This window comes from Corvus hawaiiensis, chromosome 5, assembly GCF_020740725.1.
Source record: "Corvus hawaiiensis isolate bCorHaw1 chromosome 5, bCorHaw1.pri.cur, whole genome shotgun sequence".
Taxonomy (NCBI): Eukaryota; Metazoa; Chordata; class Aves; order Passeriformes; family Corvidae; genus Corvus; species Corvus hawaiiensis.
This window is the reverse complement of record NC_063217.1, coordinates 2598684-2613825: the sequence shown is the minus strand read 5'-3', so window position 1 is coordinate 2613825 and position 15142 is coordinate 2598684. Positions and strand designations below refer to the sequence as shown.

Genomic DNA, 15142 nt, shown 5'->3' with positions numbered 1-15142 from the left:
GTGTCTCCCCTCCATGCCCCTCATAGGGACAGGGCCACCGTGGTGGCCTGGCGGGATGGACCCCTGAGATGCACTTGGCACAAAGGGAAGGTGGAAGGGCAGAGGACTGGGGAGGTGGGAGAGAAGCACCTGGGGCAGAGGAGAGTGAGGAGGGCTCAGCAGGGAGGGCTGAGGGTGGTGAGAGGGGACAACCAGCACTCTCCACCACAGCACTTGCCTGGCTCCAGTGTGGCTCAGCCAGTCCCAGTCAGGTACCCAGGCTATGGACCGGGGTCGTCCGCTCCGCCGGTCCTCAAAGAACATCTGAGACACAGCCAGGAGGGATGAGAGGGCAGAGCCTCCCCAGCCCATCCCTGGGCTCCACCAGGGTCAGCAGTGCCCTCTCTGACCACTTCTGCGTCAGCGCCAGCCACCCCCAGCAGTGCTGTGCTCCCTCCTGGGGCAGGCAGGGACCCCGAGGTCCCCCATGCGCAGTGCCCCTCACCCTGTTCCTGCCCCGGCTGTGGCCTCAGCCAGCTGCTCCCTGCTGCCCCACACCTGCGTTGGCTTGTCCAGTGTCACCCCCATGGTGCCAGGCACTGCCTGTGCCCCCCAGCCGTGCCTGCCCCATGCCCACTGCCATGGCACTCACCATCTCCCGCATCCCATACTGACTCTCCACCTTGGCCCGCAGCTGCTCGAAGCATTGCTCCATGCGCTCGTGGAAGGGCCGCAGGTCCTCTGTCACCTTCTGCCCATGGATCCGGATGCCCTCTGCCAGCAGCGGGATCTGCGGGAGAACAGGGACTTGTGGGGCTCCCTGGGACGGGGGACACCAGGGGAGCTGTTCCTGCCAGACGGATGCTGCGCCTGTTACCTGCCAGGCGATCAGGTCCTTCAGCTTCTCGATGTTCACTCCATCCTCAGGGTGCTCCTGGATGTAGGACTCCTGGAAAAAAGCCTGCAACGACCCCCCTCAGCTCCACTGCTGGCCCAGCTCCACAAAGGCTGGGGATGGCAGAGTGGTGCCAGTGCCAGTCTTGGCTGCGCCCAGCCGGCCCCAACACAGCCCCTGGGTGTCCTCACCTTCTCATACTTGACGAAGCCACCCATGACAGCAGGGTCCACGATGCCATTGAGCAGCATGGAGAGAGGGTTAATGGGCAGGCTGGGGTCGTTCTGGTGCCGGTTGATCTCGCTCATGATTTTCTCATTGGTTTTCATCATGGTCTCAATGGCGTTTTGCAGGGGGGAGATGACGATCTGTGCGCAGAGAGGGGTCAGCGCTTGCTGGCACAGCCACCTGCCCCTCCTCGTTAGGGCTGGCAGGGTGGGCTCTCCCCACCCCACTGGAGGGACCTCTGGGGCTGCACATGTCACTCCATGAAGCCCCTCAGACCTGGCAGGGCTGGGGCTGTGCCCACCAGGACCCTGGGAGAGCCCTGCTGCCCCCCAGCCTCCTCCTCACCGTCTCAGTGGAGGTCACAACGAACCAGCGCAGGATGCCGGGCAGGGGATAGGCTGTCCTGAAGGTTGTCCGCTCAATCCACATGTTCTGTGGGAAGAGCAGCAGTCACCCCCCACCCTCTTCCCATCACCCTGGGTCACCCCTGGCTGTCCCGTGGCGTGGGGAGCTCCCACCTCTGTGGGCACAGGACTACCACCTTCCCTATCCCAGGGCCCCCTGTCTCTCCTCTGGACCCTTAGCTCCTTGCAGGGCCCCCCCAGCTCTCCTGTCCCTCCCTGCGGGGGGTCCTGGCAGCCCTTCCCAGCACTCACTGCAAATTCGTTGTCCGGATCGCTCGGGCCCCTCTTGAAGGGCCGTGAGTAGCTGAACCTCTGGATGTGGTTGGCTTTGTAGAAGCTGTGGGGAGGGAAGGGGCAGAGATGGGAGAGGACCTCCACTGTGTCCCACCCACACGGAGCAGAGCAGGACTCCCTGAGCTGTACACTCACTTGGTGATCTGCTCAGGGATGCTCTGGCCTTTGAGCCGGATCTTGGCTTCCTCTGCCGGCTGCACGGTGAAGCACTGGATGTCTGTGTGAGTGAAGGAGCCACGGGCACGCACTGGGGGAGGACGGGGCTGCTGGGGAGAGGGGCTCCAGGGCCCGGAGGGGTGAACCCCAGGGGTACAGAGAGGCACTGCAGGAATTCTCGCATGGAGAGCAATGGACAGGGACCGAGCCACCCTCCCAGCCCCATCCCTGTACACAGAGGATACACTGCCCTGGGGAGTCAGTGATGTCCTGGCCAGGGGGAGATGTGCTCTTCAGCTTCTCAGCATTGGGGAAGGGGCTCAGCAGCTGCATCTCAAAGTCCTCACGCCGCTCATACTCCTTGCCCCGGTAGATGAAGACTTTGTTCTGCAGGGGAGGAAGGTGACAGCTCATCCCACTGCCACAGAGCAGGGCCGGCGAGGCCCAGAGAACTGGGGTGCTGGTGCTGATGAGGCTGAACCCCCTGCCAAGCAGGAGACACCCCCCCTCTAGAATAAAATATCCCCCCAATCCAGGAACTAGAGGAAAAAGGAAGCAGGCCCATGGAGAATCAGGACTGGTGCCAGCCAAGCAATGTCACTAAGGACAAATCCTGCCTAACAAATTCAGTGGCTTCTATAAGGACGTGGCAGCATGGAGGGATGCGGGGAGAGTGACTGGACTTGTGCAAACCATCTGACCTTTTCCCCAGGACACACATCTCCAGGACAGACGTGGAGGGGACAGATGCTGAGTAAGGAATGGGCTCGATGATGACACTCAGAGTTGTGGTCCACAGCTCCACACCCAGGTGGACACCAGTGAGGAGTGGGTTTCCTTGGGTGCAGAGGTGGCAGGTGTGGAGCTGCTCCTGGTTCTGCTTACCCGGAGGAAGGTGGGGAAGCCCTGCCCATAGTACCCCACGGCAAAGTAGTCCGGGCTGGGCCGCAGCACCTTCAGGATCTTCTCATAGAACTTGGCTTCTCGTTGCTGCAGGGGAGAGGGGTAGGATGAGGGCAGGATGGGGCCCTGAAGACCCCCCCATTCCCCCCAGATCATCCCTGCCATCCTGCCCTGCCAGCAGCCACCCCAACCCCAGCCAGGCACCCACCAGGATGTCACTCAGCATTTCATAGTCGAACACGTGGCTCTCGTACTGCTCCGCCAGCTCCTTGCAGATGTGGATGGCCTCCTCCCACATCTGGAGAAGAGAGGGGCCAAGACAGGGCCCCCCGGTGCAGGGTGAGCTGGGGAAGGGGGCACCAGGGATTTCCAGCAGAGACCACCCTGCCTGTGGGGGCACCTGCACCCCTGCATGCCATGAGGAGGGGGACAGGGCTCTCCTGTGGGGACTGGTGGTCCAGTGGGCAGCAGCAGGACTTGGCTTCCCACCATCTCCAGCCCTGGAGCCCCCCAGCCCACCCCATCAAGCCTTTGTCCTGAGCTGTCTGAGCTGCCGGCCCCTGGCAGTACAAGGACTGGGCTGGGATGCGATGGGACAGGATGGGATAGGGAAAAGGGACACAAAGGACAGTGGCTGTGGGGTGAACCATCCAGCCCAGGCTCACTGCAGGGCAGCTCCAGCCCCACTGCAGCAGTGGGGAGAGTGAGGGGCTGTGCTGAGGGTGAGGTCTGGGAGCTTGGAACAGGGGACAGTGGTGGCAAGGGGGCCAGGCTTGCTCTAAGCCAGCCCAGCTCCCTGCAGCTGCGAGGGCTCAGAGGCTGCAGGGTCTGTAGGGGCAGGTGGCCACACTCACCTTGCCCTGGTCGAAGTATTCAATGATCTGGTTGTACAGAGCCTCCTTCAGCTGGCGCTGGGTGTGCAGGTGGGGGCTGTGCGGGCCCGGCACGGGGGCCGCATTCGACTCCTCTGACCACTGCACAAGGGAACGGGGACGTGTCACACCATGCCCACAGGGCTGCCCACCCTCCACAGTCCCCCTGAGTCCCCCGAGCCCACCGTGAGCAGCCGGGCGTGCAGCAGCAGCGTGTAGGCTCCCTCCGTGTAGTTCTCGTAGCTGATGTGCAGATCCTTCAGCTTGTACAGGTACCTGGGAGTGACAGAGCCATGCGTGGGGAGTGACAGTCCCATGTGTGGGGCCTGACAGTTTGGAGGCAGAGCCCCATCACCCTGCCCCTCAGGCTGCTCTGCCACCCCCATCCCACTGGGATTGCTTGGGACACCCCACCCCAGGTGCTGCCGGTGTCCCCAGGGCTATGCTCACCTGATGTACATGGCCTGGCGGTCGATCTCCTTGTAGAAGTTCTGTGGAAGGGCAGACGAGGCTGTTTGAGTGGCCCCAGGGGTGGCACATGCCACAGCCCCCCACACTACCACCCTCTGGGTCGTGGTGCTGCCAGGACCATTCCCATGCAGGGATGGGGTTGCCACGGCCCTGGGGAGCTGCACGGTGACTCCCAAGGGACGTCGCTTCTGGCACCACGTGCACCCTATCTCTGCTGTGCCAGGGGCACCACTGGGATTTGGGGGGATGCAAGAACAAGCCCTTCCAGCCCGGGGGACCTGGGGAAGCATGGGAACAAGCCCTGGTTGCCCCAGGGAGCTGGGGACATGGGGATGAGCCCTGCCAGCCTCAGGGAGCTGGAGCAGGGCACAAGTGCCCACCAGGAGGTTGACGGTGCAGCTCATGCTGTAGGTCTTGTTCTCGTCATTCATGACAGCCCGGTAGTCCAAGAGCCGCTCCAGGAGTTCGCTCACCAGCTTCACAAAGTCCTCTCCAGGCTTGGCCAGCTCAGGGTGGCTCTGGCAGCAGCTCAGCAGGCTGGGGAGGACAAGAGGACACGGGTCCCACTGCACAGCCAGCTCTGCAGTGCTCCCACCACTGCCCTGCTCAGCACAAGAGGGCAGGAGCAAAACCTGGGCAGAGCAGGGGCATCACCCGGGGCAGGAGTAATTCCTGGGCCAGGAATGACACCTGGGGCAGTGGCATCACCTGAGGCAGGGGTATCACTTAAGGCATAGCGTAATTCCTGGGGCAGGACAAGGGTAATTCCTAGGGCAGGGGCATCACTGGGGCAGAGGCGACAGCTGGGGCAGGCAGGGGCTGGCTGGCAGGGCCAGCAGAGGTGTGCAGGGATCGCACAACGGTGCTCAGGCACCAGCCATCCTCCTCGCTGGTCCCTTTCCCCCGTGGCACACTCCGGGCCAGGGCACAGCATGAGGAGGGATGGGAGGGCAGGCAATGGTGACAGCAAAGGGTCACGCCCTGGGGAGAAGGTGGCAGGGATGTCACTGCACACTCACATGCTCTTGAAAAGCTGCATGTACTGCTCATCCCCCCGGCCGCCCTCCACCTCGCTGTCCAGCCTGCGCAGGATCTCATCCTCAAACTGCGGAGAGGGGACGAGGATGGGCTGAGCTTGGAGCAGCCCCTCCTCAGAGACTGCCCGCAGAAAGGGGTCTGGTCCCTGTTCCCAGGCCATGCCACTCCCCTGGCGTGGGTGGTTCCCACGACATCCCACCCCATCCTGCTCCCCCAGGAGCAGCCTTGTCCCTCACCCGGCTGAAGCTCCCGGTGAGCCGGTGCTCACAGAGCATCATGTCAAAGAAGATGGGGATGGTGGACCTGCGCAGCTCCGGCTCTGGCACCAGCGTCATCTCCAGGATGGGGCCCACCATGCCCGGGATGAACTCGATCTTGCGCTGGCCTGGGAGGACAGGGAGGGCTGCGGGGCAGATTCGCACCCACACAGGCTCCCATGCCTACACCAGTAACACCCCACTCCCCACAGCCACTCTGGGGACGGTGCTGATGGACATCAGCCCAAAGAGACCCAAAAATTCCCCATCACTCCACAGCGTGGCTCACCGAGGCTGTACCACATGTCCCGGATGGACGCTCCAATCGTGGCTCTCATGTCCCCATACCTGCCGGGACAGAGGTCAGTCAGCACTGCTCTGCAGCTCCGGGTGCAGCACAGCCCAGCTGGCTCATCCCAAAATCCCTGACCTCGTGCCATGGCGGCAGCCCAGGGCAGGGACCCGAGGTGTGGCCGGCTGGGCAGAGTGGGGACTCACTTGCCCAGGATGCTATTGCGCTTGGCGGGGGAGAAGTTCTCCAGCTGCAGGGACTCCTGCGTGAGGAAAGCCACGGCCAGGTGGAAATAGTTGTTCCAAAGCTGTGGTGGAAGCACAGGGATGAGTGCCAGCCTGGGTGGCACAGTGGGCTGGGGTCTGGGCTGGGTCCTCTCCTAATCCCCCTGGCCCAAACCAGGACTGAGGCAGTGCCCACCCACCTGCAGCTCGAAGTTGCTGTTGCTCAGGAACATCTCGGTCAAAGTTGTGGCAAAGTGGTTGATGGCACGCAGGAACTCCCTGGGGGTGAGAGGCCATCGGTGCTGAGTGAGGGCAGCACCAGTGTGCCCACTGCCCAGCCTGGTGTGTCCACCATCCACATGCCCACCATCGTCCCACAGAGGGGTGGAGGTGGGAGGTCCTTTGTGCCCACCTCAGTGCAGCCAAACACTGTCCAGCGCACCAGTCCTGCACGTCCAGAGCCACGCTCCAAGTGTCCACCTGCCCTGAGGCATCCCAGGTGCTCACACCCAGCCCCAGTGTCTTCCTGCAGGTCCCTCCCCACGCCCTCACCGGTTCTGCACCATGTTCATCACCATCCAGTCACCGGGATACACCGTCTTCCCAATCAGGTCCTTGAAAAGGATAAAAGTCTCCATGAGGAAGTCCTGCAAGGGAGGGAGAGATGTCAGGAGCCGTGCTGGGCTGCAGTGCCCTCTGAGGGGAAGCACTGAGGGAGGTGCTGGTGCCGGAGGGCGCGGTGTTGCCGTGGGGCAGCACTCACCATCAGCTCAGGCCGGGAGGGGAACGCCTGGATGTAGGTGCTGTAGTGGTCCTTGTCCATCTGGCTCAGGATGGCAGCCATGCAGGCCACATAGTGGCTCTGGGAGAGAGGAACTGGTCAGGCCCTGCTGGGTCCTGCAGCCGGCACCATGGAACAGGACACTGTTCTTGTTCCTCCAGTCAGCTCATACCCTGGAGCCCCAACTGCCTTGGGGTCTGTTTGCCCCCTGCCCGCCCTGGTCCCTTCTTCCCCAGCTCCCCAGACCTCTTCTCCTGGCCCCTTCATGCCCAGTTCCCAGACTGTGTACCCCACTCCAGGGATGAGATGGCTCCTACACCCACCATGATGCTGGGAGAATGTAGGTACAACTTCAGAGTGATGCTTAAGCACCTCTGTCATTTTTGGGGTAATTTAAGGCCATCTGTGGATGTAAGGGCATTTTGAAAATAGCAAGCAGGTTCTTCCTGGAGCGTCTCTGGTGAAGGGTCCCAAACAGAGCCCTTAGCTCCACTCCAGGAGGCTCCCAGCTTTGTAGCAAGATGAGTGGAGTGTGCACGAGCGGGATGCTGCCCAGAAAGCTGTCCCAGAGGCACATCCGAGGCTGGAAACTGCGGGAAAAGGCAGCTATTTCTGCGGTAAGAGCATTGTCTGGTAGGCTCAGGAGCAGTGATGGCCCTGCCGTGCCCTGGTGTCACAGATGGAGCTTTGTGGGTGGCTTCAGGTGCCAGCCCTTCCGGGGATGCTGCCGTGCCGTGAGTCCTGTGAGGGCAGCACCGGGCGCTGGGCACCACTGCCCATCCCGGGTGCCACAGGCACCTTCCAGCTCTCGCAGATCTGGCACTGCCGGAGCTTCCTCCTGGATTCCGGCAGAGACGGAGCCCCACTGCAGCCCCAGGCCAGACCTTCCCAGCTACATGGAGACCAAAGCGGACTGTTCGGGGAAGGATGTGACTGATGCCGGTGACCAAGGGCTCCAGCTTCGCACCATCAGCCCCTGGGCAGCCCCGGGAGCTGCTCGGGATGGGGCGTAGCCCGCCGGGGACTGCTGTGGGGAAGAAACGTGCGGCCACGGCCAGCCCTGGCTACGAGCGGCTTTGAAGGGATTTCTCTTGTGGGCAGCAAACGGATCAAACCCCAACAGCTCCCGCGCCTTCGGGAATCCATGTGGTGCCACAGCCCCGCGGCCGCCCCGCCGAGAGCTGCCCGGCGCAGCAGCACCGGCACGCCGGGGGCACGCAGCGCCCGTCCGGTGCCGGGACCGAGGTTCCCCCGCTTCTCCTCCGAGCCCTACGGCTCCGGGTCTCGGCTCCCGGGCGCGCTCCCTTCCGCGGGGCTCCGCCCCCCGCCCCGCTCCGCCCCCGCCGGCTCCGCCCCGGTACCGGCGAGAGCGCGCCGCCCCGCCCCGCCCCGCCCCGCTGAGCCCCGCGCCCGCCGCTGCCGGACCCGCGCCGCCGCCGCCGAGCACCAGGTACCGGGCGGGATGGGGAGGAGGCTCGGCCGGGGAGCGGGGCGGCGGCGGGACCGGGCGCTGCGGGCATCGGCCCTACTGCGCCGGGCCGGTACTGGGACGCCGGGCAGCCCCGCGGCCGGGGCGTGGGAACCCCGGGGCCGGGAGCGGCGACGCGGTGCGGGGAGCCCCGAAACCGGGACTGCGTGGCGATGCGGGGACCCCGGGGGCGCGGGAGCGGTGCGGGTACCCTCGGCCCGCGGGATGCGCGGGGGCCGGCGGGGCTGGGGCTCGGAGCCGAGCTGGGCTGGCGAGGGGGATTCGCGGTGTCCCCGGGTCCCCGGGGGTCGCGGCACTTCCCTGTCCTCCCCTCCCCTGCCAACGCCGAGCCGGAGCTGCCCGGGGAACTGCGGGAGGCACGGGGACGGTGGCACCGTGCACCCAGCATCCTACGGCAGGCACCGTGCGCCGGGCACCCCGCACCGAGCCCCCTACGCCGGGCACCCCGCACCGAGGTGGCCGCCGGCTGCCGTGGCGGGGGTCTCTGGGGGACAGAGCCGTGCTGGAACGGTGGCACGGTGTGCTGCCGAGGGAGCTGCATCTGTGGTGGTAGCTGCTGTGTTGGAGGGGTCGAAGACCCCCACGTCGTGCCGCGGTGCCGCAGCCTCGCCCTGTCCGCCGCGGCTCGTGGCCCCGCCGGTCGCCGGGTCGCTGCGTGCGGGAGCCGCTCTGGGGAGCGGCCAGGCGGGCTCATCTCCGCTCCCCCTCGTTAGGAACGCGTCCGTCAGCCGGGGCTGTGCCGGGTGACACACGCACACGCAGATCCAGGGATGTCACTTTCGGTACCGCGCGCCGCGGTGACGCCGGCCGGGGCTAGAGGGATTCAGCCCACGTTGCTCCCGGCAGCTCCCGGCGCCGCGCTCCGCGCCCAAGGCCTTGTGTCCGCCGGCGGGGCTCCGGGATGCGGGAGCGAACCCCAGGCAGTCCCGCGAAATGGGGATGCGCAGCTCCCGGGGTGCGCCCGTCCCTCCCGGGGTGCTCCGGTCCCGATCCTCCCCGCGGGAACGCACACGAACCCCGCTAGAGCTGCGGCTCCCGGCAGCGGTGCGGGAGGGGGGGCCGGACGTCTCCGCGGAGCCGGTTTTGTGTTGGGAGCACGAGGTGGACACGTATGAGTAACCACCGGGCCCGGCTGTGCCAGCACGGGGACATACGGGGACATCGGTGTCAGCTGCTCGCTCTGAGGGGCACAGCGCGCTCAGTGCCAGCAGCAGCTCGCGGCGATCTCCACACTCGGCCCTTGCCGGGGGGTACGGGAATGACCCCCTCGGCAGAGCCGCGGCGGCAGGGGACGCGGGGACCGCCGGCTGCGCTCCCTCCCTGCGGTGCTGCCCGAAGAGCGGGGCCGGGGGCCGCGGGGGGGAGACCCCCGGGCAGAGCCGGGCTGGGACTGGCACCTCCAGCCCTTCCCCGTGTCCCTTCTCCGCAGGGAGCATTTGTCCTTCCGGCGCGCTCGGAGGAGTGGGGTGGATTTCGTCGCAGAAGCTCCTTTGGACTGAGGTTGTCTTCTTCATAAATGATAATTATTGTAATTACTTAATAGCATGGTGGCATCCAGAGGCCACAGATAATTAGTGGGTCTATTCCCATCCCTGCTAACAACACTACTCCAGTCCCAAACAGTGCCGTGGGCAGAGCCTGCCTCGCGTGTTTGCCAAGATGCTCTGTGTGCTCCGGGCTGTTTGGTGGTGGGGAAACTGAGGCAGGAGGTGAAGGAAGACATTTGCTAATTCCCAAATTCCCCTGGTAGCCAGCGTTGTCTAAAGCGCATGGAGATAAAGAGGGGCAGGCTGCTCGATGGCATTGGGAATGCACTTAAAGGCAGGAATTTGTATTCTGGAAGGACGTTCTCAGTGCTGGGAGCTGCAGCTGCAGAGGCCATGCTGCTGGCTGCCAGCACCGTGGCCAGTGGGTGGTGGTGGGATGGGGGCTGCCCCAGGGGGTCCCTGCTCAGGGGCCGAGCCCCCTGAGCCTGGACCAGTGTGTGCAGGAGCAGCGCAGGAACTGCTGGGCAGTGAAGCCTTTCCAGCTTTTTCCAGAAGTGTGCTCTGGGGACAGTTGGTGCCTTCCTGATGCCATTTCTGGCCTGTGAGGGAGCCCACAGAACCCTGGTCTGCCAGGGTCCCCGGGCCCAGGCAGCTGCTTTGCACGCTGGGGCAGCTGAGCTCCAGATGGGTGCCTGAGCCCCTTCTCCAGAGGTGAGACATCCTCCCCAGAGAGTGCAGGGCTGTGGGGGTCTGCAGATGAGCTGGGTCTCCGGTGGCCAAAAGTCTCTGGGCTGTGTCCCACTTCCCTTGTCCTGTCACTGCTGCAGGATCAGCCCGTGCCGGAGATGCCGGCAGAGCCCTGGGCTTTGGTGCTGGGCACCAGCCGAGCTCTGTGGGCTGAATCTCCATCATAAGCGTCCTCCCAGGTCCATGCAGCCACACAGGGCTCGGAGGAGGATGGTCTTGCCCACACCCCATTCACTGGGAGGCAAGCAGCTGAGCAGGGTGTTCTTCCTCCTAGCATGGTCTCTCCTGCAGCCCCAGGGGTGGCACTGAACTGCAGTGCCGGCAGCAGCTCCAGGGATGCTCGCCTGCTCCTCCACGGATGCGGCCGAGGGAAGCCTCGGGACGTGGAACAAACTCCTCCTGAGCTGCTCCCGCTCCGCATGTGCTGTCTGCCCCGCTCTGCCCATGTTCCCCCGGGCGGGTCACTCTACCTCTTCATGTCTCATTAAAACAGTGATACCGATGCTCCTCTGCCTGGCAGAGAGGTGGGAACGCCAGCAGGTAGCACAGGGAACAGAGACACCACTGCCATGACAGCCGTATTAGCATCCACGGGAGACAGAGGAATAATTTGGCTTCTGCAGCTTCTGAAGGCTCGTGCAGAGGCTTTGTACTCCCGTCTCCCTGGCCGTGTGCAGCCTCCATCTGCAGCACCAGCACATCCGCAGTCGGAGGGGAGCGATGGAAGCGGAACTGGTGACCTCCGCGTGCCGGGAGGATGCCGCTCCTCCTTCCCCAGCCGATGGGATCCTTTCCATGGGCATGAGCCATGGCGCGTGCGGCCAGGCCAACCGGGAGCCTCAGTGGCCGCAGAGAGGAGACCGCGGGCTGGCCACGGGTGCTGGTGCCGTGGGGAGGTGGGTGGCGGGGCTCCCTGCCCCAGCTGGGTGCCAGAGCCTTCTCCTGGGCCCCGTGGCTGGGAGAGTGACTAATGTTCCCGCAGAGCACTTCAGCCAGTGACCTACATAGGGATGAGTGCGGATCCCTCGGCTCGTGTGAGCCGCCGCTCGCACCAGGACCCGCGTGCCAGTGCCGCTCCCAGAACCCCCAGGCGATGCTCGATATGGGGCTGGGGGAACTGCGGGGCACAGGCACCCCGCGCATGGCCCTGGTGGCAGGGACGGCACCTGTGTCCTCAGCCAGGCCAGCCCAGGGGTCCTGGGGGAGCCCAAGTGTTGTTCAAGCAGAGCCTTGAGCACTGCCGGGAGGGACGGGGTCGGGCACTACAAGGTCCATCAGGGACATGGGGAGCTGGCCTTGGGGACATGAGCCGAGCTGGACCCGTGGAGCGCTGGGAATGTGGCTGGAGAAGGGGCATCTCCTTGCTGGGGACTGCGAGGGCTGAGCGCTGAGGAGGGAGAAGAGCTGCTGGAGCGGAAGCGCTCCGTTGGCACGAGTACAGTCGGATATAAACGGGCCGTGATTAAGTGCCTGCAGGAAATGAGAAGGTCTGTGAGGCTCCCAGAAGCCAGGTTCTGGAAGAGCCTCCAAGAGAAGCGTGAGGGCAGGGCATGAGCTGGCTTTGTGGTGGAGCTTCCTCAGCGAGGAACCAGATTTCGAGTGTGCAAGCTGCCCGAGGAGCTGCTCCAAGTCCTCCATCCTCGAGTCCCACACACACTCTGATCTGAGAACAAACGCCTCGAGTCTTCCCGGAGCCAAGGCAGGATTAGGCTCTGCTGTGGAGTGATGTGTCATGAGTCTGGCTCCTGCCCCTCCAGCACCTCAGCCTCCAGTGCTGCCCCACTCCATTGCCAGCAGCACCTCTCTGGAGATCCAGAAAATCAGACAAAGGCACTACCTTGCGAGCGGAGCCGGGTCATTCACTTCTCTCCTCTGCAGTTCCAGGAGAATCTGACTTCCTCTCTCATAAATCTCATCTCCTGGCTTCCTGTGTCCCAAGGAGAAGATTTATGTGTCTGCTCTGGTTTTCCCTCTTCCACAGGCGCTATCAGGAGGGTGAGGGGGAGGACAGGTGGGGAAAGGGCCGAAGCTGGCAGGTAACTCTCCAGACAAGGCAGTGTGAAGCGGGGCTCTGACCTCTGAGGTCAGCCCTGCACCATCAGAGATGAGTCCCATGATGCAAACCCGGCAGGTTTAGTGCCTCTTACTCACAAAATTCACCATCCATCAGCACTGGCCAGAGAAACCCCGTGCTGGGGGTCTCCAAGGGGTGTCCGTGAGAAGAGATTCTTGATGATTCCTCAGCTCCTGGGGTCACACAGAAGAGAGATCACTCCTAGCTGTGTGAGCAACCAGCAGAACCGGCTGCTGCAGAACTCCATTGTGTCACAGTGGCGTCACCTGCTTTCACCTGTACATCATCGATGTGACCTGCTGTCTGTCCCACCTTATCCCTGCACCTGGAATTCCCATAGGAACCAGTGGAGAAAAACACTCAGACTTTAAAAAATTGCTGAGGTGGAGGATCCACCACTGTGCAAAACCTTTCCTAGCTGTTCCTATGCCAGCTGGCCTCACTTTTTAAGGAAGTTGCCTCTCGGACCTGCCAACACTCATTTCCAGCTGCCGTGAGTGGAGCCTGGAGCTGCCACCCAGAGCCCCATCCTGCGCAGCCTCTGCTCCATGCCCCTCTCCTACCTCTCTGCTGGCCTTTTTCCTTCCTCGCTCTTCATTTTCTCCCCTTTCCTCAGTTTCCCTCTGTGGCCAGGGCCACGGGATGGTTACGAGCAGAGACGTGCTGGTTAGCTGGTTTTGATCCACTTAATGTGTGCCACATTGCTTTGGGATTATCCTGCTTTCTTCGTTGAAATGTCAAATGCCTCGCAGAAATCTGAGTCTGCTCCGCTGAGGCTTTTACCTCCACTGACCAAACTTGGAACCTCATCAAGCCCGGCAGCAAATGGGTTTGATGAGCCGTGTTCTCCGCAGCCCCACGCTGACTGCGTGGCTGGCTTATGCTGCCGTCCTTCAGAGGGGATTAGTCAAGCTCCAAGCCCATTCCTTGCACGGTTCCAGCCCACCTGCATCCCCCAGACCACCATGTCTGGCTCTGTGTCTCCCTGCCCCACCCACTGGGCTCTCCTGGGGTCACTCTCCACTGACCACTCCAAGGAGGACCCCAATGTCCAGCAGGGCACATCGGAGCAGAGCACCGAGGCTCCTCCTTTGGCCTTGGGAGACAGCACAGATCTCTCCTGGAAAGGAGTAACCACGACCCTGGGGTCCCATTGGACTGGATGCTGGAAGGGGCTGTGGTGGGCTCAGGACCTTGGAGGAGCTCCAGCAGCCCCAGGATGGAGGCACTGAGCACCACTGCCCAGTAAATGTGCTTGAAGAGCGGCTGGGAAGTGCTGGTTTGACTGGGTGCCAGGTGCATCCGAGATGTCCTTTGGACCCATCGGTATAGTGGGTTCCTCAGGTTCAGGGACAGTCCAGGAGAGTCCATCAGACAGGGCAGCCCCGAGGTTACACCATCCTGATCCCGTCCCACGGCGGGACTCATTATCCACGCTCGGAGATGCCGGTGTGCTGCAAGCAGTGCCTGAGCACGGCACTAAACCCAACCACAGCACAGAGCAAACGCAGGGATGCGTGGGAGGGTCCTGGCGTGGGTGTTTGACATCCTCAGAGCTGTTCCCAAATGGAGTTGCTCCATGTATAATTTACAGGCTTCCCTTTGTCCTTGTGGCTTGTCTCTGATCTCCCGGCGGTTCGGGAGGCCGAGGGTGCTCCGGCGAGGCCCCGCTGAGTGACAGCGCCGCGTTTGCTGCGCCGGCAGGGGAACGGCCTCGTCCCGCGCTGCGTCAGCCAGGGCTCGGCGAGGTCCCCGTCGCAGCATCACAGGGCTGGTGCTGCTCTTGGACCGTGCCAGCGGCACTCCTGCCCCATGCCCGGCCCTTGGAGCCGTTTCCCAGCACCGTCTGCCGCACGCTCCCATTAAGGACCCCTCCGGAGTAGGCTGGCCACACGCAGGCTCCTCTGGAGGGCTCGGCTCAGCACGGAGTTGTGGCCAGCAGGTCCCTCTGCCCTCGGCGTGTTGCCCTCCCTGGCACGACCACAGCCAAGGATGCTGCTGGGGATGCGGGCAGAGGGCACCAAGCTCTGGGCACCGGCCATCGCTGTGGCACGACAGAGGTGACCCCACATCTGCGACGGGGCCTCAGGGGGTGGCTGATCCCACGGCCGCGGATATCCCGGCAGGCTCTGCCCAGCCCAGTGTGGGTGCCCCGGGCCAGGAGGGATGTGGTGATGCAGGAAGCGAGGACGGGCGCCGCTGGCTCCAGCCCCAGCCAGCTCGCTCCTCGGCCTGTTGCTGTCCATACTAACGAGGAGCCCCATCCCATCCCTCGTCTCGTCCTGCCTCACAGACATCTCCGGGCGTCTGGGCATGGCTCCAAGCTCGGGAAGGGAAGAGCCGGGCGGCTGGGCGGCGCGTGGAGCAGCATCCCGACGAACGCGGAACAGGGTGTGCGGAGGCGCCGGGGCGTGCGGGGCCGGGGTGGGCGCAGGGAGGGCTGTGAGAGCTCCCTGCTCCGCTGGGTCAGTGCTCACTGCCGGCGTGGGCAGGCACGGGGCACCGGCACGCAGCGCTTGGAAGTTTGGTTGTTCCGGCACTGGGGACTCCG

The 15142-nt window shown here is 63.9% G+C and overlaps 1 protein-coding gene across 4 annotated transcripts in view; it reads right to left on the bottom strand.

The window, feature by feature from the left end:
- Nucleotides 1-15142, bottom strand: part of LOC125326002 (dedicator of cytokinesis protein 2-like) — a 45680-nt gene that overhangs the window by 2079 nt on the left and 28459 nt on the right. For all 4 annotated transcript variants that reach the window (XM_048303730.1, XM_048303731.1, XM_048303732.1 and 1 more), the window contains exons 29-49: nt 6777-6875; nt 6566-6660; nt 6214-6292; nt 5996-6096; nt 5787-5845; nt 5477-5625; nt 5222-5307; nt 4583-4739; nt 4182-4222; nt 3917-4007; nt 3714-3833; nt 3068-3157; nt 2842-2946; nt 2202-2343; nt 1936-2017; nt 1759-1843; nt 1448-1534; nt 1066-1242; nt 857-940; nt 632-769; nt 218-303 (exon numbers count right to left, since the gene is read on the bottom strand). In XM_048303730.1, coding sequence (XP_048159687.1) covers nt 218-303; nt 632-769; nt 857-940; nt 1066-1242; nt 1448-1534; nt 1759-1843; nt 1936-2017; nt 2202-2343; nt 2842-2946; nt 3068-3157; nt 3714-3833; nt 3917-4007; nt 4182-4222; nt 4583-4739; nt 5222-5307; nt 5477-5625; nt 5787-5845; nt 5996-6096; nt 6214-6292; nt 6566-6660; nt 6777-6875 — 2153 coding nt within the window. The remainder of the gene's footprint in view (nt 1-217; nt 304-631; nt 770-856; nt 941-1065; nt 1243-1447; nt 1535-1758; nt 1844-1935; nt 2018-2201; nt 2344-2841; nt 2947-3067; nt 3158-3713; nt 3834-3916; nt 4008-4181; nt 4223-4582; nt 4740-5221; nt 5308-5476; nt 5626-5786; nt 5846-5995; nt 6097-6213; nt 6293-6565; nt 6661-6776; nt 6876-15142) is intronic.